Consider the following 23,350-nt stretch of genomic DNA (forward strand, 5'->3'; position numbering starts at 1 on the left):
GGCCAGGCAGCAGCCAGGGCCAGTGGGAACAAGCATTGCTTGCAGCAGGACTGGCCAGGACTGGGGCTGGGGCTGGGGCTGGGGCTGGGAAGGTGGCGTGGGAGCAGATGTTTGCCGAGTCCTCTCCACAGGCTCGCGTGTGACTAGGAACCTGGAGGCTCCTACATGAGCACCTCATCTACCCTGGGACCTTGTGAGCATTGCATGCTCATCCACAGACTGGAACGTGCTCGGCAAGCAAATGCCTGGTGCCTCTCCAGAGCTATGGCACGTGGCTAGTTAGCACTGAGTGCCCAGCCTCAGCATGGGGATAATTGTGTGCTGAAGGAACTGCCTTGTGGGCAGGCTAGAATTAGGGTTGAGGGACAGGGATCCTCAGGGGCGGACTCTCTAAAAGGCTTCTTCTTATTACATAGCGATTAAGATGTGGGGTTTGGGTCTGACAGATCTGATCCGGAAATCCAACTCAGAGGCTTCCTAGCTGTGTATTCTTGGGTGAGTAACTGAACCTCCCCATGCCTCTGTTTTGTCCTCTGTAAAATGGGGATAGTGAGACTCGGGCCTCCCTTGGACAGCAGTGGGGATGCTCAAGTGAGACAGTGGTGTGCGTCCCCAGCCCTGGTTCTACACAGGCTGCTCGGCAGATGCTGCTGTTGCTGATGTCCTTTTCCTCGTGGTAAGGAGTCAATCATGTTCTGGGACCAGGTTTTTTTCACGTCCTAATGGTTTATCTTCCTCAGTGTTGGCCATACTTGGGCCTATCAATCATGTTTTATTATATCTGCAAGGCACTTTGTAATTGTTGAAGTGCTGTTTAACAATAAGAACAAATTTCCTTCTTGGCATATCTGCTAGGTTTCAGCACTGTGCTAGGGACTTTGTGCCTCTGTTCTCAGAGGCTCACAGCATCACTGGGGAACGGGTGAAACTGGCCCCATTTTACACAGGGGAAACAGGGTCCACCCTGCGCAGGGATTTGTCCGAGTTATGGAATTGGTTTGGGGCAGAGTAGGGGCTCACATCAAGGTCTGTCAGCCCCCAAAGTTCATGTCCTTTCCTCCCTAGCTTTGTTCTGTGAGTTACAGGACAGAAAGCGTAAGAAGATAGAGTTTGGAGGTGTGTTTCCCTCTTCTGTAGATGAGAAAACTGAGGCCCAGAGAGGGGAAGGAGCTTAGAACAAGCACGCCTGACTCTTTTGTTACACTTTATGTGATTTTTCAGCACTTTCACATCAACTGCTTCAGTTAATCTTCCTAGAAACCCACTAGCAGGGCGAGGCAGGGCATGAAGCAGGCTGTGGAGGAATCAGGTGATAGCGAGGTATAACTGCACACTGTGTTTCTATGGTGTAACACAATTTGGAAGGCAACGTAGACTGAGCTTTTGTGTTAACAGTACCAGATGCTGTTTAGTGAGCACCTACTCCTTGACATCCACATGTCAGCCCTGCTCCCTCTGGCCTGTGGGCAGCAGCGCAGCTGAGCAGCCACCCGCCCCAGCTGGTGTTCTCAAACCTTGCCTCATGAGCACCATGTGGTTAACGTGAGGATAATACAGTGTGCACTCCAAAAGACTCGGAGTTTCTCTTGTTTACCAGTGTTTCCTGCACCTATAACAGTGTCTGTACATAGGAGTTGTCCAGTGTTCATGTAACAGTCATTTAACCACCAGAGACCCAGCATCCCTATCTGAGAATGGAGGATTTTATTATCGATCCTGCTGGTAGTTGTGGGAATTAGATGAGGTATCCTGGAACCTTGCATGCAGCAAGGATGCAGTGAGTGTTGGCTCTGGGCGCCCTGTCCCTTGCTGTACCCCAGGGACTGCCCTCTCCCCACACCCCTCTGCAGGCTGTTCATATTCACTGCATTCCTCTCTCCCTGTCTTTCTCTGCCTAGTGAATGGAAGCTACGGCCACTGCACCCCGGGCTCAGAGAAGAGCCTGCTGGACCTGGACCTTGCTGAGGGCCCTGGCCCCACCTGCTGCCAGGGCCTGTTTCTCCCTGCAGGAAGCCCGCCACCTCGGGCTCACCCCCAAGCTTGTGAGAGGCTGCTGCATTTTCCCCACCCTAACAGGTAGGTGTGGGCAGCTGCTTTCTGTGGACACTCCCAGGAGGCCCCACCTCCTCTGTTTAGCTGGGGGGACACATGGGAAATGGAGGCACGAGGGGCCCGTAGCTCAGAAGCGGCTGCCTGGCCTAGATCCTGCACCTCCTGCTTTGCCTTCTGAGAGACACAAGGATGGTTCTGTTGAGGTGTTTCCCTGCCGAACAAGCAGACGGAGGTTTTCACAGAGAATCAATCATTTCAGAAGAGGAAGATTCATGGGTAGGTTGGGGAAGGAAAACCCAGCTCAGAGTTTATAGAGTGTCAAACCCTGAACTGCTGATAGGGCAGAGAGGGATTCCTCCCACGTGCCATCTCTGCCCCAGGAGACCATGGCCCACAAAGCCCTGCTGGGTAGCTGTCTGCTCAGTGCCTGCACACTTCCAGTGCTGGCCACCCTGTCTCATTAGGGTGTGCATTGGGCTGACACCCGCCTCCTACTGCTTCTCTTGGGGTCTCAGTTGTGTCTTTGTCTTAGTCTGTTTTCTGTTAGATATTGACAGAATACCTGGCACTGGGTAATTTATAAAGAAAAGGAATTTACTTCTTACAGTTCTGGAGGCTAAGTCCAAGATTGGGGGGCTGCATCTGGTGAGGCCCTTCTTGCTGGCTGGGCCTCTGCAGAGTCCTGAGGTGGCGCAGGGCATTACCTGTGAGGGGGCTGAGCATGCTAGCTCGGGTCCCTCTCATTTTATAAAGCCACCAGTCCCACTCCCATGATCATCCATTAACCCATGAACGGATTGATCCATACATGAGGCAGAGCCTTCATGACCCAACCCAGTCACCTTTTAAAGGCCCCACCTCTCAACACTGCCACATTTGGGATTAAGTTTCAGCATGAGTTTGGGAGGGAACAGATATTCAAACCATAGCAGCCTTGGTGCCCTCTGGTTTGCTGACAGTCAGGTCAGTCACAGACAGGCCTCTGTGCACACGAGCTCAGCCCCAGGCCTCTCACCCACTGCCTGGGGCTGCTGGCCTGAGGTCTGCTTCACAGACCAGAGATTCTAAACATTTGCCCAGTGGCTGGTTTGCAGTTTATTCCTTCACCAGCCATTTGTCAAGTGCCTGTCATGTGCCAGGCACTGTGGTCGGTGCTGGGAGCATCTTGGTGAAGGAAGCAAAGATCTCCCCCGATGGAGTTTACGTTCTTGTGGGAGCTCCACAGTAGAGAAATTCCTAAACAGAAGGATGCTGTTCTTCCCAAGTGCAACCATTTTCCTTTGAGAATTTAGATTCCTTCTGGCTTCCTTTGATATTAGTAAAACTTCTGATTTTAGGCGTGTATTCATTTGTTTAGGCTGCCATAGTAAATGTCATGGACTAGGTGGTTTAAACAACAGAATTGTGCTTTCTCACCATTCTGGAGGCTAGAAGTGCAGGACGGAGGTGCCAGCAGGTTTGGTTTCTTCTGAAGCCTCTCTCCTTAGCTCACAGGTGGCCGCCTTGTCACCGAGTCCTCATGTGGCCATCCCTCGGCCTGTGCCCTAATTCCTTTTTTTTTTTTTTTTTTTTTTGAGACAGGGTCTTACTCTGTCACCCAGGCTGGGGTGCAGTGGCACAATGTCAGCTCACTGCAGCCTTCACCTCCCAGGCTCAAGTGATCCTGCTACCTCAACCACTCCAGCAGCTGGGACTACAGGTGTGTGCCACCACGCCTGGCTAATTTTTTGTAGAGACAGGGTTTCACCATGTTGGCCAGGCTGGTCTCGAACTCCTGGGCTCAAGCGATTCACCTGCCTCAGCCTCCCAAAGTGCTGGGATTACAGGTGTGAGCCACCGTGCCCGACCCTGATTTCTTATAAGAATACCTGTCTTATCAGAGTAGGATCTCACCCTTATGACCTCGTTTAGCCTTAATTATTTATTTAAAGGCTCTATCTCCAAACACAGTCACACTGGGTATTAGGGCTTCAACGTATAAATTTTGGGGACACACAAATCAGTCCATAGCAAGGATGAAGTGTCTTTTAGACTTTGAGCCGTGCATTGTTTGGTAACAGTCAAATGCATTTATCTACTGGATTCTTCTCTGGAGGCTCTCCAATGGTATCCAATTCCCCTGGTGAAATTCATTCTATTATCTCTCAGGGTAGAAGCTGTGCTAATCCAGGAAAAGCTAAGGAAGAGGATTTTTTTTTCTTTTGCTAGAGACAGTCAGAAATATCATTTGTCATTTTGAATATCATTTTGACAATTTACGGCACAGGAGAGTCTGTATGTAGAATTCTATGCCAGCATCAGTCTAAGTTGCTGTGCCCCCACACCCTCCCTATTAAAGTGGTTGAATTTGAGCTGACACTTTCAGACTCGCTCATTTTCCTAAAGGAAAACAGATCCCCACCCCTGTGCCACACCTGATCCGAATTCCGTGCCTTCCCCCAACCGCCCAATGGGCTTATGTTTGGGACCTCTTCTCTCCACTCTTGGTGCCTGCCCCTCCCAATCTCAGGATCCTGCAACTAGCGCCTGGGCTCCTGCACCAGCCACCTCCTTGCCTCCAGCCTAACTCTCTAATGCTAATAAAAATAGCCCCAGTTTCCTGAGTGACTCCTTCGGGTGTACATTCTCTTATTCAGTCCTCATGGTCCCAGGAGGCCCAGATCCTACGGCTAATAAAAAATGATGGTGGTGTGCTCACTGCGCACTACACCCCAGCCAAGCACTTTTTTTGTTGTTGTTTTTTGAGACGGAGTCTCATTGTGTCACCCAGGCTGGAGTGCAGTGGCACGATTTCAGCTCACTGCAAGCCCACCTCCCGGGTTCACACCATTCTCCTGCCTCAGCCTCCTGAGTAGCAGCTGGGACTACAGGCGCCCGCCACCACGCCCAGCTAATGTTTTGTAGTTTTTTTCTTTTTCTTTCTTTCTTTCTTTCTTTTTTTTTTTTTTTTTTACTAGAGATGGGGTTTCACTGGGCCGAGCACTTTTTATGCTCTCAACCCCCAACTGCCGTTGAGTGGGGAAACTGAGGCTAGAGAGGCTACATAACTAGTTCTGTTCACCAGAACTCTACCTACTCCTCAGCAGAATGTAAATGTTCTCTCAGGGGACTGGTCCACAGACTCCCCTATTGGAAGGGGAGCTGCCCAAGGTTAGGGACCTGGTCTTCCCCACTTCTTCAGCATCACCTAGCACAGAATGAAAAGCCTGTTGAGTGAAATCACTGACCCTTCATTCATACTACAGTTGCTGACCCCTCAGGGGCATGAAATCTGAGATCCCTACCTCTCCCCTGAGTCTCTGCCAGAGAAACACTGACTATCCCAATCTCAGCAGCTCCCTTCCAGGGTCCAGGATTATGGACAGAAGAACATGTGCATCTCTGATACTTAGAACATTGAACCTGTAAGGAATGTAATAGTCATCAGACAAAATCATTCTATAGACAAAGCTGGAGACCCAACCTTCTGATTCACACAGATCCAGATTCCAGTTCCTGCTCTATCACTGCCTTGCAGGCTCGGGCAGGTCACTTCAATTTTCCTAAGTGTAAAACAGATGGTGGAATCTCCCGTGAGGCGTGTAGTCATGTATTCAGCAGATACTACCACGTCTTCTGCTGTGCTAGGATTGCATTAGATGACCCTTGGGAAGGCACCCGGCACGTTCAGCTGCTCAGCAGTTGTTCACTCTGTCTAGAGACCCAGGCTTGCAGTTTCTAGAGATGTGATGGGAGTTGTCCTGGGGTGCACAGGGCTCAACAGCAGAGCCAGTCCGGAACCACTTCCTGGGCCTCACAGCACAGTGGAGGAAGGGAGGCAGTACTTCCTCAGTGCATATGGGGAGCCACAAGACACCAAGGCCTGAGTCACCCTCCCGACCTGATGCTGCACGAAGTTTTGCTGTCAGTCTTAGTCACTTGGGTAACTCAGTCATGGAAGCTACCGCTGTTTTCTTCTCTTGGTGTTGGTTGATTTACCTGAAGCCATTTTCAAGGGACTACTCCAAATAGATGTTTTCCTGGCCGAACTCCTGCCCATGCCTGCCTTTGCCAGGCCCAGGATCACAGTCCCCTGAGGAGCAGCTCTGCTTTTATTTATTTATTTTTGAGATGGAGTCTCGCTTTGTTGCCCAGGCTGGAGTGCCATGGCGCGATCTTGGCTCACTGCAACTTCTGCCTCCTGGGCAAGCAGTTCTCCTGCCTCAGCCTCCTGAGTAGCTGAAATTACAGGCGTGCGTCACCATGCCTGAATAATTTTGTATTTTTGTAGAGACAGGGTTTCTCCATGTTGGTCAGGCTGGTCTCAAACTCCTGACCTCAGGTGATCCACCCACCTCGGCCTCCCAAAATCCTGGGATTACAGGTATGAGCCACCGCCCCTGACCTGCTTTTATTTTTTTTAAGCCCTATCAAGTTACCACTTTTCTATCAGATCTTTAAGATACTCAGAGCTTTCTGCTGGCAATGGTGGGGGCAGTGTGCTCAGCCCTGGGGAGAGGAGATGCGTGTTTGCTGTCTACCTTGGACTCAAACCTCCTTCTGACTCCCCCAATGACCACTTAGATTATGGTTCTTGGGAGGGAAGAGGTCGCTAGGTGTAAACAAACAGAAAAGCCCTTCCCCTTCCCCTTCATTCAGCGGGAGCTTCAGGTCAGTTCAACATCGGAAAAAACACCTACACTCCAGAGAAGGGGAATGGGGGTTCTGGCCAGGCCTGGCCCCAGCTTGCTGCTGTACGCCTTCATGTAGGCCTTGCGCCCTCTCAGCCCCTTTCCCACCTGTGTGTGATGCGATTGGAGCACATGCTCTCTGAGGGCCTCCAGACTCTGGCTTTCCCTCTTCCCTGTCCATTCCCCTCCCCTCTACCTCATGACTGGAGCTGGGGATGCTGCAGCTGCAGGGAGCCAGAGATAGAGGAGCTGGAGCTGCAAGGCCATGTTGGGAAACCGAGGGACAGGTGATGACCCCACAGCTCTGGCTTCAGAGAGCCCCAAGACAGTGGCGGTAGAACAGCAGCGATAAGAGCTCCCTTCACCCTGCCATCCCCTGTCACGGGGCCATCTCACTCTATCTGGCAGCCAGCCTCGAAGGTAGACTTAGCCCCCATTTTACAGGCAAGGAAACTGAGGTTCAGATGGGATGAGGTGGCATGGGGTGTTCTAGCCAGACTTCAGGCATAGCATCAGGCTTCCTGTTCTGCCTAGCCAGCCAGAGGGGCTTCCTGACTCTCAGCCCCACCTCACCTTCCTGACCTTTCCCCTTTTCAGAGTGCTCTGGTGACAGGCAGGCCCTGCCATCCCTCTCTGCACCTTACCTGGTCCCACCACTCCGAATGGTGGAAGCATCAGTGCAGGAATCCCCTTGCGTCCTTTAAGCCTGGCCTCCTGCGCAGTGGCGGAGGGAATGCTCTACATCTGGGAGAGGCCCTCTGGACACCTGTATACCACCTGTGTGGTGAAGACAGTCACCTGGCAAACCACAGCTGTGCCCACATATCCACCCTTGCTCTCATGGGAAGGATCCACCTGATATCCCAGAGGAGGAGAAAGGCCCAGGATGGCAAAGGACGTTGCCCAAGTTTGCACGGCTGAATGTGGCTGAGCCTGATCTCAAACCCACGTACTCTCGTGGGCTGCCCTGCCTGGCCTGCACCATGGCTTTTCCCCAAAATTGCAGTTTCATGCAGTCACATTGTGAGGGCCTGAATCCCTGGGACCCCTCAGAAGTTTTGCCTCAGTTCCTCCTGAGACACCCCCACCAGGACTGCACTTCACACTCCCCCATGTACTGACATTAACAGTGGAAAGGCCAGGCTGCTTGGGGCAAAGTGTCATACAATTAGCGTTTGTAGAAGTTAAGCTAGATTACAAAAATTAAGAAAGACTTAAGGGACATGTAAGTGGAATTTAATATACCCTGGATCTGGGTGTTCCTCAAAATGCCAGCCTCAGCCTTCTTCCTGGAGAACTCACTAGAAGGCCACGGAGAGGGAGCAGGGAAGCCCCCTGGGAGGCAGGATGGCGTGGCATTCAGGGCTGGGTAGGGGTGCTGAGCTTTGGTAAAAGGATGCAAGGTCCTTCTTCCTGGTGGTCTCACCACATTCACCCTGGAGTGCATGTTATGACCTTGGCTCCCTGCAGCCTCAACCTCCTGGGCTCAAGCAATCCTGCTACCTCAGCCTGCCAAGTAGCTGGGACTACAGGTGCACAACCCCACACCTGTCTAATTTGTAAATTTTTTTGTAGAGATAGAGTCTCACTATGTAGCCCAGGCTGGTCTTGAACACTCCTGGACTCAAGCAGTCTTCTTGCCTTGGCTTCCCAAAGTGCTGGAATTATAGGCATGAGCCATTGTGCCTGGCCTCCTGCCTCTTCTTTCCTTCCCCAGCCCTCCTTTTCCTCTCTCTCCCCATTTTCCTTTACACTCTGCCTTGTTTTCCAGACAACCAATCTGTAGGTGCTGTTTCTCTGCCTTCAGCCTTCAGCCTCTGTCTCCTGCCCTGGGCTTGTCCATTCCTTGGTCCTCAGCTTCCCTGTCTGCCCCTGCCTGGGCCTTCCCTCTGTGGCATGCCCAGCCTCTCATGACCTCTCTGGCCCCTGTCTTCCAGGTCGCCCAGACCCCAGGCCACCTATGTGAACGGCAGCCTCCCAACCACACAACACATCAAACAGGAGTCCCTGCCCAACTACCAAGCCATGGCAGAGGCCCGCACATCTCTGTCTGCCCACTGTCGGGCCCCACCGGCCGCTTGCCTGCACGCAGACCTGGACCTCCCAGGCCGAAGCCTCACCACCCCTGCGCCTTCCTGCTACCTTCTGGGCAGCGAACCCAGCTCTGGCCCTGGCCCCCAGCCCGAGGCCCACCTCCCTGAGGGCAGCCTGAAGCGCTGCTGCCTCTTGGGCCTACCCCCCACCTCCCCAGCCTCCTCCTCACCCTGTGCCTCCTCCGATGTCACCTCCATCATCCGCTCCTCCCAGATGTCTCTGGTCACCTGTGTAAATGGACTCCGGAGCCCCCCTCTGGCGGGAGACCTGGGGGGCCCTTCCAAGCAGGCCCGGCCTGGCCCTGCATCGACGGACAGCCATGAGGGCAGCTTGCAACTTGAAGCCTGCCGGAAGGCGAGCTTCCTGAAGCAGGAACCCGCGGATGAGTTTTCAGAGCTCTTTGGGCCTCACCAGCAGGACCTGCCGCCCCCCTATCCCCTGTCTCAGTTGCCGCCTGGCCCGAGCCTTGGAGGCCTGGGGCTGGGCCTGGCGGGCAAGGTAGTGGCCGGGCAGCAGGCGTGCCGCTGGGTGGACTGCTGTGCAGCCTATGAGCAGCAGGAGGAGCTGGTGCGGCACATCGAGAAGAGCCACATCGACCAGCGCAAGGGCGAGGACTTCACCTGCTTCTGGGCTGGCTGTGTGCGCCGCTACAAGCCCTTCAACGCCCGCTACAAGCTGCTCATCCACATGCGGGTGCACTCGGGCGAGAAGCCCAACAAATGCATGGTGAGTTCCCACTGGCCACCAGGCCTCACCCCAGCCCCTCTGGCACAGCAGCACCCACCCAGTGCCCCAGGAGAGGCCACTTGGGACTCCTTCCTCGGGGCTGACTGAGATCCCTGTGGTTGAGGAGGGAAGGACCCATGCTGTGGATGTAGCCACTGGTGAAGATGGTCACTGCCCTTGTCACTGGAAACTGTGGCAGAGGGGCCCTCATACTCATCAGGTGCCCAGTCCCCCACCCTGAGGCATTAGATATATCTTAGCATGCCACAGGGCCCAGGGCTGTGTGCACGTGCGATTGGAAAAACAGGTGTGGCCACCCTCTTCTTCTATGTGTTTGTGCTCCATGTCTCACCTACTGGTGGCCAAATGAGATGTGGAGAACATGCTCTCTTCCAGCACTGGGCCCTCATCGCCACCCATCCCAGTGAGATTCCCTGGGCCTTCTGGTGCTGCCTACAGCCTTGGCTTCCACCAAGGAACAGTGAGGCCTCACAGGCACCTGGCTGGAGAGCTGCAGGTCCCCAGGGCAGGCTTTGGGCTGGGGCCCAGGATTACTAGCTAAGGCCCTGGGTCGTACCAGCAGCGTTCTTCCTGGAGTTGAGACAGGTTTCTGGCACTAACATTATGCGTGCATGCGCACGTGTGCACACACATGCACGCACGCACACACATATACACACACACACGCATATTAACTGTGGGTACCCAGGCCTCTGGCCCTTATGATGGGTCATTTCTGTGACAGGTCATTTCTGTCCCGTCTGTGGGGTAATAGCTGTATCAGAGGTTAGGAGCACTCCCTGATACACTCAGCCTAACTGCTGTGCTACCTCCGAGGCCCAGCCAGCCCACCAGGAGAGGTACCTGCCCAGAGCTGGACCTCAGGGTGTGCTTGGTGGTGAGAAGCATGGGCCACCAGGGCCACTGCCCAGCCCACCCAGGCATCAGGGCAGCAGCATGGCTGGTGTGCTGGGGCTGGTGCCATAGCCAAAGTCAAGCTGTTTCACACTTGCACATTGACACTGTCATTGGACACCCATTCATGGAGCACTTGGTCTGGGAAGGGGCATAGTGTCCCCACTCAGAGCCCAGGGTGACATTATAGGGTCCAGGAGGCAGGACACATTGGCAGTCAGCAGCATAAACTCTATCCTCCTGTGACAGGCCTCACCCACCTGTGGAGCTGGGAGCTGGGCGTCGGACAGGATCCGTTTCTGCGGCTTCAGGAGGCTGGGTCTTAAAGGAGGAGAAAGAGTTTGCTTTGTAAACAAGTGAGCAGCAGTGAATGGCCTATGCCAAGGGGAGGCAGGAGGAGGGAGCTTGTGGTTAGCATTCTGGTGTGTGTAGCAGTGGTAGGGAGAGTGCATTGGACAGGCTGAGATTTTGACTTTATCTTGTGCCTTTGGGCTGACAGGATGCTGGAGGAGGCCTGGTGGCTGGGCCAGCCCCTGGCAATGCCCTGGCTTGTTTGGGGTCCTGTGACACATGATCCTGCCTAGAAGGAGTTGACCAACAGACAGCACGCAGGCCAGGCCAGGGCTGCTGGGAACCAGCTGGGCCCCCATCTCTCCCCAAGACCCTGGAGCTGACAGCTGCTGAGCCACAGTTATCCTTCACAGATTCTCTCTTATGGGTGAGCCCATGGGTGCCTGTGGGGGCCTAGGTGGAGGCTCTGTGACCCGAAGGAACCTTGACAAGACTGCATAGGACACTGGCTTACACCCGGATTCTGTCTGTGGTTAGTGGTCTTCTCACAGTGGGGCCTCTGTGTGGAATCACGGCATCCAGAAGAGTATCTATGTTGGACATTCGGGAACTTGGAGAGGATCTAGGCCTTCTCCGTCCACTTTCTAGCTTGGGAAGCAGGGCCCAGCGAGGGGTCAGAGGGGCCCGGGTTACTCAGTGCAGACTCAGGGTCTCTCTCTCTGGGGCCAGGCTGCCAGGATCTCACTTGATTCCACAGACTTCACAGGACCCTGGCTTATACTGGCTGAGGCCTGACTCTGGGGACCCAGACTTGGACCTGCCATGGTCCTTGCCCTGGGGACACTCATGCTCAGAGATGGGTGGGAGATGAGTGGCAGGTCGTGGGTTGGAGTTTGCGTAGGCCCAGGGAAGGAAGGCCCAGAAGGACTTCATGGAAGAGGTGATATCAAGCTATGTCTACACTCATCTATCAGTATTAATCCTTACAAGTCCTGTAAAACCAAGGGTTTTTACAGATGAAGAAATAAAAGTTGGGTGGAGTCTGGCTGGCCTTCCACTTGCTCCCATGAGAACACTTGGTCTTGCCTCTTCCAGGGTTTAGGATTGTGGTGATGATAATACCGGAAAGCAGCTTCCAAGTGCAGACTGTGAACCGGTGCTATTCTAAGTGACAACTCCACCTGGTCCTCAACACAACGCTGTGGGGTAGATACTGTGAACCCCCATTTTACAGATGAGGAAACTGAGGCTCAGGAAGATTGCATAATTTGTCCCAGGTCACACAGCTAGTTGGAAACAATAACAGTTATAATAAGAATAGAGGCTAAGAATGATAATGGTAATAAAAATAACTTGCTCAGGGTTACACAGTTAGTAACCATTGGAATGGGACTCGAGCCTGCATCTTTCTAAACTGCAATGCTCTTGTTTGTGTAGATCTGCTAAACTGACTATTCTCTGGGCTCTTATGGCCGGCCCCGCTAGGTGTCACCATCTGGAGACAGCAGCCGTGATCTGGGCTTCGGAGGCTTGTCAGAGCCTCCCCTGGGCTCCTCTTGCCTGCGGTGGGGTGGGCGTGCTCCCCCTCCTCCATGATGCTAGTACAGTGGGTAACCCAAGAGAAGGGGTGAGCCTCAAACAGCACCCAGATAAGTAAAATCTCCCTTCCCTGTAAAATTATTAATTTTTCATGACAGGCCTCTGCTACCATGCACTGTAATAGACAAAGGAATTTTGGACCCAGAGCCTCTGGAGAACAGGAAATAGATGAGACATTTTGATTGAAGAGTAAATGGCCCACTAAAATAGCAGTTAATCCTTTTATTATCTTTCCAGCAGCCGTTTCCACAGTTCTTTCATGAGGTAAGCCTCCCCCACCCCTTCTGACTGGAACACTCCCATTCTCGCAGCTGGCTTACATTTAGCCAACAGAGCCTCTGCTCCTGCACCAGGCAGGCCTCAATGTGCTGAGAGGAGCCCTGCTCCCCTCTGCCTGAGCATCTTAGTCCTTAGGCCAGGCCTGGGCCTAGGGACTTGCTGGACCCCCAGGGTCAATGGCACCATCCATCCCCCACCCTGCCCTCTGCACGGCCCATCCACACTGTCCAGAGGAAGCTCCCTAATCTTTTTGCAATATCCTGTTATGTTTCTTACGTTGCCCGAGTTGTCTCAGCCTTATTAAATGTGAGGCTTCGTCTGTGTTATGATAACAAGGTTACGCGTCCAACCCAAATACTGACGCGACGCCTCCAAGACGTTAACTTTGAACAGATTAATTTCATGCTTTCTTAGGTTGGTTCTCCCAGACGGCCGGAATTCTGATTGTCTGCAACTGCAGAAATTAGCAGACTGTAGCTTGCTTTTCTCCACATCAAGAAGGAGAGAGGCAGAGTGAAAAAGGAAAAGTCATGACAATGCCCTTCTCTACCTTGGGTTTTATAAAACAACAATAGGCATGAGAAGAGTCCCTTACTTTGGTGAAGAGTTTTACCAAAGCTGTGAGCACAGTCCGGAAGGCATGTGCAGAGGTGAAAAGCCCAGGTCTAGAGTCACACAGACCTGGGACCCAGCCTGGTTTAGTCACTTGGCAGCTGTGTGGCCTCGTGCTGGTGACTTACCCTTTCTGTACTACAGCATATTCGATTGTAAAATGGAGCAATAATAGTACTTGCCTTTTAGGGTTGTTGTGATTAGGGATAAAAGAGATGATGTAAGGGAAGGTGCTTGCTTCCCCATCACACTCCAGCATTGATCTCAGGTGATGTGTACAGTCGCCCTGGGGCTTAGGGCAGGGTTATTTACAGCTGATTTATAGATGAAGAAACTGTGGCTCAAAAGAGCCAGTCAATGGATGGCAGAGCCTGGACTTGAGACTCAGTAGCAGTCTCTGCTGTCAGTAGGGTGGGCAGGGCAGTGTGTGGGCCGTTGCTCTGGGCAGGGCATGCACTCTGTGCTTGCCTTTCGATATCTGCCAGGGATCCCTGATTCTTTGCATCTTGTTCATTGGCAGTCGTTTGCAGATCACCTGCTCTGAGTCAGACAGTGTCTGCGCAAGGGGCCTGGAGCTAGGCTGGGGCAGCTGGACCTGTGGCACAGGAGGCCCATGCGTGTCCTCCCAGTCCTCATGAGCTGCTGGAGTCTCAGGCTGGGTTTTCATCCTGCCCAGCTTCCTCTGGCCACTGCAGCTGCACTGGCCACTGGTCTCCATTCCTTACACCCCTCTCTACTGTTTGCCAGTCTGTCCCAGGTGCCTTTGAATCTAGGGCCAGAGAAATCGATCTGGTTGAAAGCTGAGTATTATGGATTGGCCTTAACTAGCCAAGGAACTCAGAACACAAGCCACCTGACTGGACCTGCTGGGAGAGCCTTGCCCTTCTAGCCTGGGCCAAACTTGAGGTCATTCCCCAGAATGCTGGGGCTTCTGGCTTTCCCTTTTGCCTTGCCCCAAACCTTTACCCCTCCTCCCCCAACCCCCTGAGAAACAAAATCCTGGGTGCTGGGAGGGGCGAGGGAGCTAAAGGGAGTTGCTCCTTACTGAGATTCAGAGATTGTTTTATCCTGGCTCAATGCGAGCCATTCCCTGTCTGTTGTTTTGACCACCTAGCTGGGCATGGTGTTACATGCCTGTAGTCCCAGCTACGTGGGAGGCTGAGGCAGGAGGATCACTTGGGCCAGGGAGTTTGAGGCTATACTGAGCTATGATCACACCACTGCACTCCAGCCTGGGTGACAGAGTATGACCCTGTCTCAAAAAAACCTCTGAGGTCCAGAGAGGCCAAATCACTTTCCAAGATCACACAGTCTGCCACGTGGCAGGAGTTAGATACCAACCATATCTGCTGACTGCCTAGCCAGTGTTAACTGGAGAGAGGTTTGACTGGGATTCTGGACTCATATGCCATGGAATAGCCTGAGGGAGAAGAGAATTAATGTATTCTGAGACATACGATGTCCAACCATGAATTACTATGGCCAGTTTACAGAAGAAGAAACTGTATGTTTTTGAAGTTTGCAGGCAAAATGACTCGCTCTGCATGATCTGCCTCAGCTGTATGATCTGCCTCAGTTGTATGACCTCCCTGGCCCATTCTAATGGGTCACACTGCCTCCTACCCATCCACCTTTGCCCAGCCTCTTCCTTCAGAAGAACAGAGCTACCTCTGTGCTTTTCAAATCACAATGGGTGGAGTCCCTGTGCATCTGCTGCCCTCTGCCCCCTGCCCAACATCTTGAGACCAGCCCTATGGGCTTGAGCATTTTAAGGCCAGCAGACACCCCTGACTCATTGCAACATCTGAAGCTCATCCCAGGGGTTACCCAGGACCCTGAAATGGATGAGTGGCAGGTCGACCAGTTCATCTCATCGCATACAGACAGAGAACAGGGAAGACAGACCCAGAGAGGGTGGTCAGGGGCCCAGGACTGCACAGCAAGTGCGCATCAGTGGGCAGGGAAGGTTCGCTGAATGGGCTGATAACCAAAAGTCGGAGAAGGTTTAGGCTGTGGGAAAGTGACCCTCCAATTAGGAAAGAATCATCCCCCTGAAGCACTTGCCTTGCTTTGGTGTGCCGGGCCTCGTGCTAGGAGCTGGGGGTGCAGAGATGAAGATGTTGTGATGTGAGACTTCTGGCATTGTGGGAAGAATACTGCTTTTGAGTCTTGTGATATTATTGCTGGATGATGGAGGGAGGGAGGGGAGCCAGGAGCTGAGGTTTTGCAGCCTGGCTTTATAAGCTTGGCCAGGTTGATCAAGTGGGACAGGATCATTATTGAGACACTTGTCGGGTGATTTTCAGTTTATGTAGTGCTTCCACATGCATGATCTCAGCCCTCAAAATATTCATGGAGACTGGCATTATGATCCCCATTTTACAGATGGGGTAAGGACAGTCCAGTTCTGGCCCAAGTTCAGGTCCAAATGCATGGTGGGGTCAGATTTAAACCCAGGTCTCAGTCTGACTCCAGAGACTGTGTGCTAGCCACGACCCCAGGCCACCTCCCAGGCACAGAATCATCAGTCTGTTTACAAATATTGAGAGAATATCCAGATCTGAAACTCATTCAGCAAGCTGTCACTGAGTACCTGCTGTGTGCCCCCTGGCGGGGCCCTGGGGGTCACAGAAGGGAATCAAATCCTGTCTGATCTCAAGGAGCCCTCAGCCAAGTGGGGAAGTTAATGGATATTGCATGTAACTATTTTTCTCAAAAAGCCAGCACCCCAGTCACCTTGAGAGCCTATTGCCTGCTGACTTAATGGGTCCTCTGTTCTGTCTTGGAGTAGAGAATACCTCATGGGTTGAAAAGTAAAACATTTCACTCTCTTTAGAATAAATAAGTCACCTGGAAACAAGCTCCCTTCCTGGAGGCTGGGGTTTCTGGTCAAATCAAAAAGCTACAAAATGGAACATGTTTTAACATCCTTGCCCTGGAGAATCCTGCTGTAAATGAGCCCAGAGAGGCCAAGTGGTTCCACCCACTCAAGCCGCCAAGTTTATCCTCAACTCGCCTCAACTCAATCCAGGACTGCATGGGTCTGGGAAGGAGAACTGTTTTGGGCAAAGGCAGAAGTGTCCTCATTAATGATCCTTCCTGGGATCATGTCACTTCTCAAGTCTACACTCATTATTAAGTGGGGAAGCTGAAGCCCAGAGAGCAGCCAGCATGGTCTCGTGTCATCCAGTACATTAACAGCAGCCCAGGGATGCCTGCTTTATTTCTTCCTGCCCTGAAGCTTGCTCTCCTCCTGAATTCCTAAAGAGTCTTTGCATTCTCCAGGTTCTTTAAATCCTTTGGGTCTTGGCTTTTGCTGATTCCTCTGTCTAGAATGCCTTTTCTAGCCTGGCAAACTCCTATACATCCTTGACAACCCAGTTTAGTGTTCCCTCCTTAGCTCCCCCTTTCTCTCTGCCTCCTGTTCTCCCAGCATGTGTTGCGCTATGTGTAACACTGGATTCTAACATGGCCAAGTGTCTGGGGGGACCACATGCCCTTTGGTGCCTGGCCTGGCCTTTGTTGTGGAGGAGCTGAGTCCCATACCTAGGACAGAGGCTCTGCCCTGTGATTATCTGTTCTCTCTGTTGCAAGGCTGTGTGAGGTTGCCCGGACTCTGTCCTACTGAGTAGTTTCCTATGAAGTCACAACATTGGTGGAACCTTAAAGATTGTCATGTCTACCCCCTAATCTGGTGCTTGAAGTTTTTCTGCAAGAAAGCCTGAATTTGAAATCTAGCTTTGCCACCCCTCAGCCTGTGATTATATAGAAGTATAACTTGACTTCTATAAGCCTCGGTTTTCTTACCTATGAAATTGGGGTAATAGGACTGCTGTGAGGCGTTGATGAGAAACTAGACAATGGCACACAGCATACCAAAATGCTAATAGCTGTTCTAGACAATTTGCATTTGCAAAAGAGAAAAGGGAAAGTCTAAAATGGATAGTGGCTGTTCTGTCATGAATGTCCCCAATGAAACAGAAAAGGCTGTTGGAAGTCCCACCTCTGCCATGGGTGGCTCTGTGGATGTGTCGACCTTGGATGTGTCGCTAGGCTGTGCTGAGCCTCAGTTTCCTGTGCTGTGAAATGTGATAGTGCCTAGCAGTCAGAGGCTGCAGTAGACTGTGTTTAATAGGGGCCTAACAGATGCCAATGCCCTTTCTTCTATTGAGCCTAAGGTTTAGCTCCACAGATCTTGGCTTACATTGGGATGCTTTTCTTCCTCCCCTGTTTTGGAAAAGCAAACCCAGGGGGCTTGGGCTTAGCAAGGAGAGGCTTCCTGGAAGCCAGTGTCCTTCCAGTTCTCTGGTCTTGCAATTAGGTCAGAGCCTCGTCCCCCACCAGCCACTGTGCAGAGGGGAGACTGAGTCTCCAGATGGAAATAATTTGCCTGGGGAAGGACAAGAGGGACTGGAGATAGATGGAGTTGGAGACTCATCCCAGCTCTGCTGCTCACTAGCTGTGCAGCCTTGGACAAGACACTTCACTCCCAAGTCTGCTTTTGTATCTGTAAGATGGGAGCTGTGATGCTCACCCCCAAAGTTTCTGTAGGGGTGGAGGGGCTGTGCCCTGCGACTGCAGAGTACTCTGCAGACGGGCGTCGTTGCCCTGGTCAGGGCCGCTGGGCTCAGGCTGAGTCTCTGACTCCCAGTCCAGTACTCCTGCCTGCAGCCAGGCCTCTGAGTGCAGAGAGGTCACTTTCACCAGTGTGTTCCTCCCGGTTAGGTTCCCCATCGGGAATGGAGCTGGTTGGCTATGTGCTCCCCAAATGTAGTTCCTGGCCTTGAGGCCTCAGCCTGCAGCTTTGCTGGATGCCCTCCTTCCCTGTTCCACAGCCCGCCCCTACCTCACTTCCACCTCTGTCCCCACCCTGCCCTGGTTCACCCCCATTCCCCATCCTGCATTTCTACTTATCTCCATCCGTGACCCCCCACCCCTTTCCCTTCTTATGTAAATTCTGAGCCAGGGTGGACCAATGGCTAAACACACAGGACAAATCAAATCCTGCCTGGTCTCAAGGAGCCCTCAGCCAAGTGGGGAAGTTAATGGATATTGCATGTAACTATTTTTCTCAAAAAGCCAGCACCCCAGTCACCTTGAGAGCCTGTTGCCTGCTGACTTGATGGGAACTAAGGTTCAAATCCCTTACTCTGCCCTTAACCAGCTGTGAGACCTCAAAACAAGTCATGTGGCTTCTCTGAGCCTTGGTTTCCTGTCTGCGTGGAGGGGAGAGTGTTGTGAGAACTAGATGAGATCATGTATGTGTAGCACTTACCTCGTGCCTGGCGCATATTCGATGCTTGAAAACAGGAGTCCTTGTTCCTTCCCCCGTCTCCCCATTTTTTGAAGTCATTAGTCCCGAGCTCTCACAGGGAAGAGAATTCCCAGGAGCACCAAACTTGAGGGAACAGGAGTGCTGGCCAAGTTTTGTGAGCTCAACATTGCTTTATGGAATATGAAAAAAAAAATTAAGGATAAAAAAACACAACTGTTTGAATTGAATTTAAACTAATAAAGAAAAAAACTTTTGAACTTAATGTAAATGGAATTGAAACGATTGTCTTATTGGAGTGAGAACGTCACATAAAATCAACAGTGACTCTAAGAAGGTGTCTAGACCATGTTTTCTGAAAGGGCCATCCTGGAAATGGCAAACTTCGTAATTGAGCGTTTCTAGGCTCTGTCTCTGCTGGATGGGGTGACCAGAGCTGGCTTTGTGCACTCACTTGGATGGCTGCAGCTGCAGACCTCAGCATCCTGTTCTCATCTGTTAAATGAGTGATGGGCCAGGTAACCCCTAAGGTCTCGGTTACCTTGGACACACCAAGACCCAAATGCTCAGGAGAAGGGGCCCTTCTTTAGAGTCCTTCCTTAACTGTGCCCCTCCCTTGGGAGGCAGCCTTGGGCTAATCTGTATTGTCCACCCTCACCTGGCCACCAACCTTTCAACACAGCTTAACACCCCCCTGTGCCAAGTTCAGTGCTCGAAGCAAGGGGTACAGTGTCAAAGGAAGAATAGTCTGGTGGCAAAGGAATTAACCAAATGCCTCCGACACAGAGGAGGGAGAAGGCTTTCCCCAGGATGTCATGAGAGCTGGGCTCTGACAGGTGGGTGGGCACTTTCCAGGTGTAGACCATGAGAAGACACATTGCAGGGAAAGGAAACCGCACATGTGAAGGTTTTGAGATGTGATAGTCTTGACCTTGTGGGGAGCACAGGTGTCCTTTTGGTCTTGAAGTAAGTTACCTGCATGGGGGCTGAGGGCAGAAACATTGGAATTGGGTCTCAAATGGCCTCAAGGTCTAGTGTAAGGAAATTGGACTGTACCCTGAGGGAGTGGAGAGAGTCTCAGAAGGGTTGTACATAGGACTGTGATATGGGCAGAGGTAACATTTAGTGTTGCTCGTCTGGCAGGCACATGGCCATTGGCAGATGAGGACACTGGGGCCTGGGAAAGGCAGTCCATTCAAATCTGGAAGCCTTCTTCCACAGATCCACCAGTGTCGGACCGTGCACCCAGACTTGCCAACACCTGGGCACCCGTGGGCCTGTCCAGGTCAGCCCAGTGTGTCGTGCTGGGGCACAATGTCTGCACGTGGTTGGGTAATGGAGCTCGGTCCCCCTTTGGAAACTGCCTCCAGCACATTTGCCAGTGGGAAATGGGAAAGGCATATCCCATAATGTGGTTCCGTAAAGTTTGCACAACTGTTCTTTGTTTTTCGCCTGTCCCCACAATAAATCTTCCTCCGCTGCCAGGACTGGGGCCTCTGTGGTCTGTAAGTGATTAAGGCACCGACTTTCCTGGCCCCTCCTCCTCGCCATACTTTCTTGTGACGTGGGTAATGATAAAATGAGAATCTGTCACCGAGATTCAGTTGCCTTGCAAGTAGCAATTTCCAAATGGCTGGGAGGTGGCCTCCTGTTAGAAGGCAGCCTGCTCTTGCCCCCTCTCTATAGCCACCTCCCCTTAATAGGTCCTGCCATGTTGGGGCATAAGCTCAGACAGCAGACGGACAATGTGGTACTGGGCAGTACGTTTCCTGGGGATGGGGCAATGGGACTGGAGGTCTCTGCAGGACTCTGCATTCTGGGGGGCAAGACTGGGAGATATGCTGGGCACAGAGCACCCAGTGACTGTCTGTTCAACTGATGCACCATCTAGCAGCCCCTTTGTTTCATCAGATCCCCAAGCCATAGAGTTTCCAAGCCAAAAGTAACATTTATATCTTCCTGGGGAACAGTCAGGCCCTGGGCAGGGCCCTGGACTGCAGAGTTTTGATGAATAGCTCCCGTGCTCAGGGAAGGCGCGGGGCGGTGGCTGGATTGCTCTTTCACAGTGGGGTCACTGAAATCCACAGAGTGGAAGCTACTTGGCCAGTGTTACATCTGCGCCTCCAGCTCAGGTCCTGGCTCTGCCCCATGATCTTCCCTAGTTGCCTTCCACATTTAAATGTGAGTGTATGCTTCCCAGCATCTGAACCCGAAGTTTTAGGAGCCAGTTTCACTTATGGAGTCATTTCTGATGAGGCTGAGTTGCCAGTGAACATGACAGTGATTGGAGCTTAAGAGAGTTTGGCCACAGGCAGAAAAAATGAGTCAACAGTGCTTCAGATACTTCCTTAAGATCCCCAGCACCCCCTCTACCTGCTCCCCTCCTTCCTTCCCACAGGAGTCCAGGACAACAGAAGGTGCCTCAGATAGGCCACACGGCTGCCTGGATCTTCACATTTGCTGTTTGCAGATGTGGAAACTGAGGCCTGTAGAGAGGATGTGGCTCACTGGAAATTGCAGAGCAAAAGAGGCAAGCTCAGCATCCCCCTCTCCCAGCCAGTGTCCTGCCCCCTAGACACGACAGTCTGCTGAGTACCTCATGTATGCTAGGTCCTGCGGTGAGCACTTGCATGTGTTGCCTTCCAGATTCTGAAGAACACTGGCTCTTGTCGTGTGCACTAGGGATGAAATTTCCCAGGTTCAGCAGCTCCTCTGATGCCCCTCCCAACCCCTGCCACACCCTTTGACAGATGGGGCCTTGAGACCCCGGGCAGAAAGATCACCTGCTGGAGGTCACACAGCAGGAGATGGTTGGTGGTGTGTGTAGACCACACGTGTCAAAATCACCTTCCCTCCTGGCAGGGCCTGATTCACAAAGAGCTGCTGGGCAGGCTCCAGGGAGACTTTAACCAGTGGTGGGTTTCAAATGTCACACCTTCTTAGTGCATTGGGAAGGTGTGATGACTGATTGCCATGGGTGTTAGGGCCAGAGGAAGCCTGGCTTGTGCAAAGACCCACACAGGCATGCACCAGTGCCAGCTCTTTGCTTCTACTGCCTGGCTCTGCCAACCTCCTTTCTTCATTTGCATGGAGCCACCTGACCCTGGGGCCTTAGTTCCTCTGTGTGTGATTAGGACTTAGATTAGATGAAGTTGGAAGCCCTCCTAGGTCTCCTGACCCTGAGAAGTAGAGACAGTCTAAGTAGAGACAGTGCAGGCCAGGGGTTCAGAGCTAGGTTCCCTCTCCAGTTCTGCATTCAAATTGTCTGTGGTTCTGGGCAGATCATCCCACCCCTTTGAGGCCTCAGTTTTCTCATCTATAAAATGGAAGACTTGGACTCCATTGACCTCCATCCTTTGAGCTCAGACATTCAGATGTCCAGAGTTACCTCCCTGCATTCCTGGCACACCCTAGGGGAGGAGGAAGGGGGTGGAGCACATGGAAAGGGTAGGTGTGGGCCCCTGCTGAGCTCTCTGGCCCCAGTTCCTTCCACACTCCTCTCTCTTGCTCTGTTCCAGCTGTTCCTCAGACGTGCTAAGTTCATTCCCACCTCTGGCTCTTTACGTGGCTGCTTCCTCTGCCTGGAATGCTCTTGCCCCAGCCTGACCTCTGCTGCCATGTCACCTCCTCCAGGAGGCCTTCCCTGACTGCCTATCTAAAGTAGCACCTTTGGCCACTGTCTGCCCCTGTGTTCCACCGGAAATCTTGTTATGTGTTTGTCTATGATCTGTCCTCCAGTCAAACTTGAACTCCATAAAGTCTAGACGTTTTTGTTTTGTTCCTTCTGTATCTCCAATGTCTCAAACAGTTCCTAATACACAATATGTGATCAACAGATAAATGAATGTTAGTAATAGAAAGGGGGACAGTGGTCCAGTGGGGCAGAAGGAATGGAACATGCTGGAAAGGACTCAGACAGAGAGTCAGGACTCTCATCCTATGAAGTGGGGGGTTTTGCCGCAGCTTGCTGGGTCGTGTTGAGGGCTGCACAGTTGCTGTCTGAGAGGCATTTCTGGGTCAGCCTAGCTGGGGTTGTCCGCCCAGGGAGGCCAGCCCAGCACCCAGTACCCAGTGGTGTTCAGCACCCACTTACCCTGACCCCTATTTCCCTCCCTTCTTCATCTGCATTATCAGAGTAAAGGAGAGGCTATGCCCTCAGTTCACAGCTCCTGGAATGTCAGATTCAGACAGGAACTTATAAACCATCCGCTGTGACTGGAAACACAAATTTGGAAACTGAGGCCCAGAGAGGAGTTCTTATCCAGGTTCTCACGCTGTTTTCCTCTTGGAAAGGAATTTACGATCAAATCCTCCACATAGTAGATGCTCAGTAATTAGCTGCTGCTGCTGCTGCTGCAGCTGTTTATCATTAAGCCCATTTTGCAGATTCTGTTTTTATGACCATGGGCACAGAGGTGGGGAAGGAGTACAATTTTGCATTAATTGATAACAAAAGGATGGAAACAGCCAAGAATGCAGCAGGGGAAATGATTCCACCATCCAAAAGCAGCTATTTTCAAGTGTGAGGAAAGAAGGAAAGCAGCATTGGTTAGGCACATGTTCTTTTCCAGATGCCAGATTAAGTGTTTCGTCCATGTTTTCTTAGTGAATCTTGTGATACACTCATTTTATGGATGAGGAAACTGAGACCCAGGGAGATCAAGAGCTGGGATTCCAGCCCCTGGCCTCCCCCTGCTCTGGGCTACCCTCTGTGTCGGCATAAGCTGATGACTCCTCTTAAATTGAGCTCACTTTAGAGGACCCCTGACCAGGCTCTTAATTAAATTAGTTCCTGCAATTCCTCAGAAGCAATCAGATGTAATTTGGGCTCTTCATGGAT

At 52.1% G+C, this 23,350-nt stretch overlaps 1 protein-coding gene across 2 annotated transcripts in view; it reads left to right on the forward strand.

The window, feature by feature from the left end:
• GLIS1 (GLIS family zinc finger 1) overlaps window positions 1-23,350 on the forward strand; it is a 242,095-nt gene that overhangs the window by 143,764 nt on the left and 74,981 nt on the right. For both annotated transcript variants that reach the window (XM_030941639.1, XM_010372302.2), the window contains 2 exons: window positions 1,899-2,076; window positions 8,660-9,542. In XM_030941639.1, coding sequence (XP_030797499.1) covers window positions 1,899-2,076; window positions 8,660-9,542 — 1,061 coding nt within the window. The remainder of the gene's footprint in view (window positions 1-1,898; window positions 2,077-8,659; window positions 9,543-23,350) is intronic.

The sequence above is a fragment of the Rhinopithecus roxellana genome, chromosome 12, assembly GCF_007565055.1.
Source record: "Rhinopithecus roxellana isolate Shanxi Qingling chromosome 12, ASM756505v1, whole genome shotgun sequence".
NCBI lineage: Eukaryota > Metazoa > Chordata > Mammalia > Primates > Cercopithecidae > Rhinopithecus > Rhinopithecus roxellana.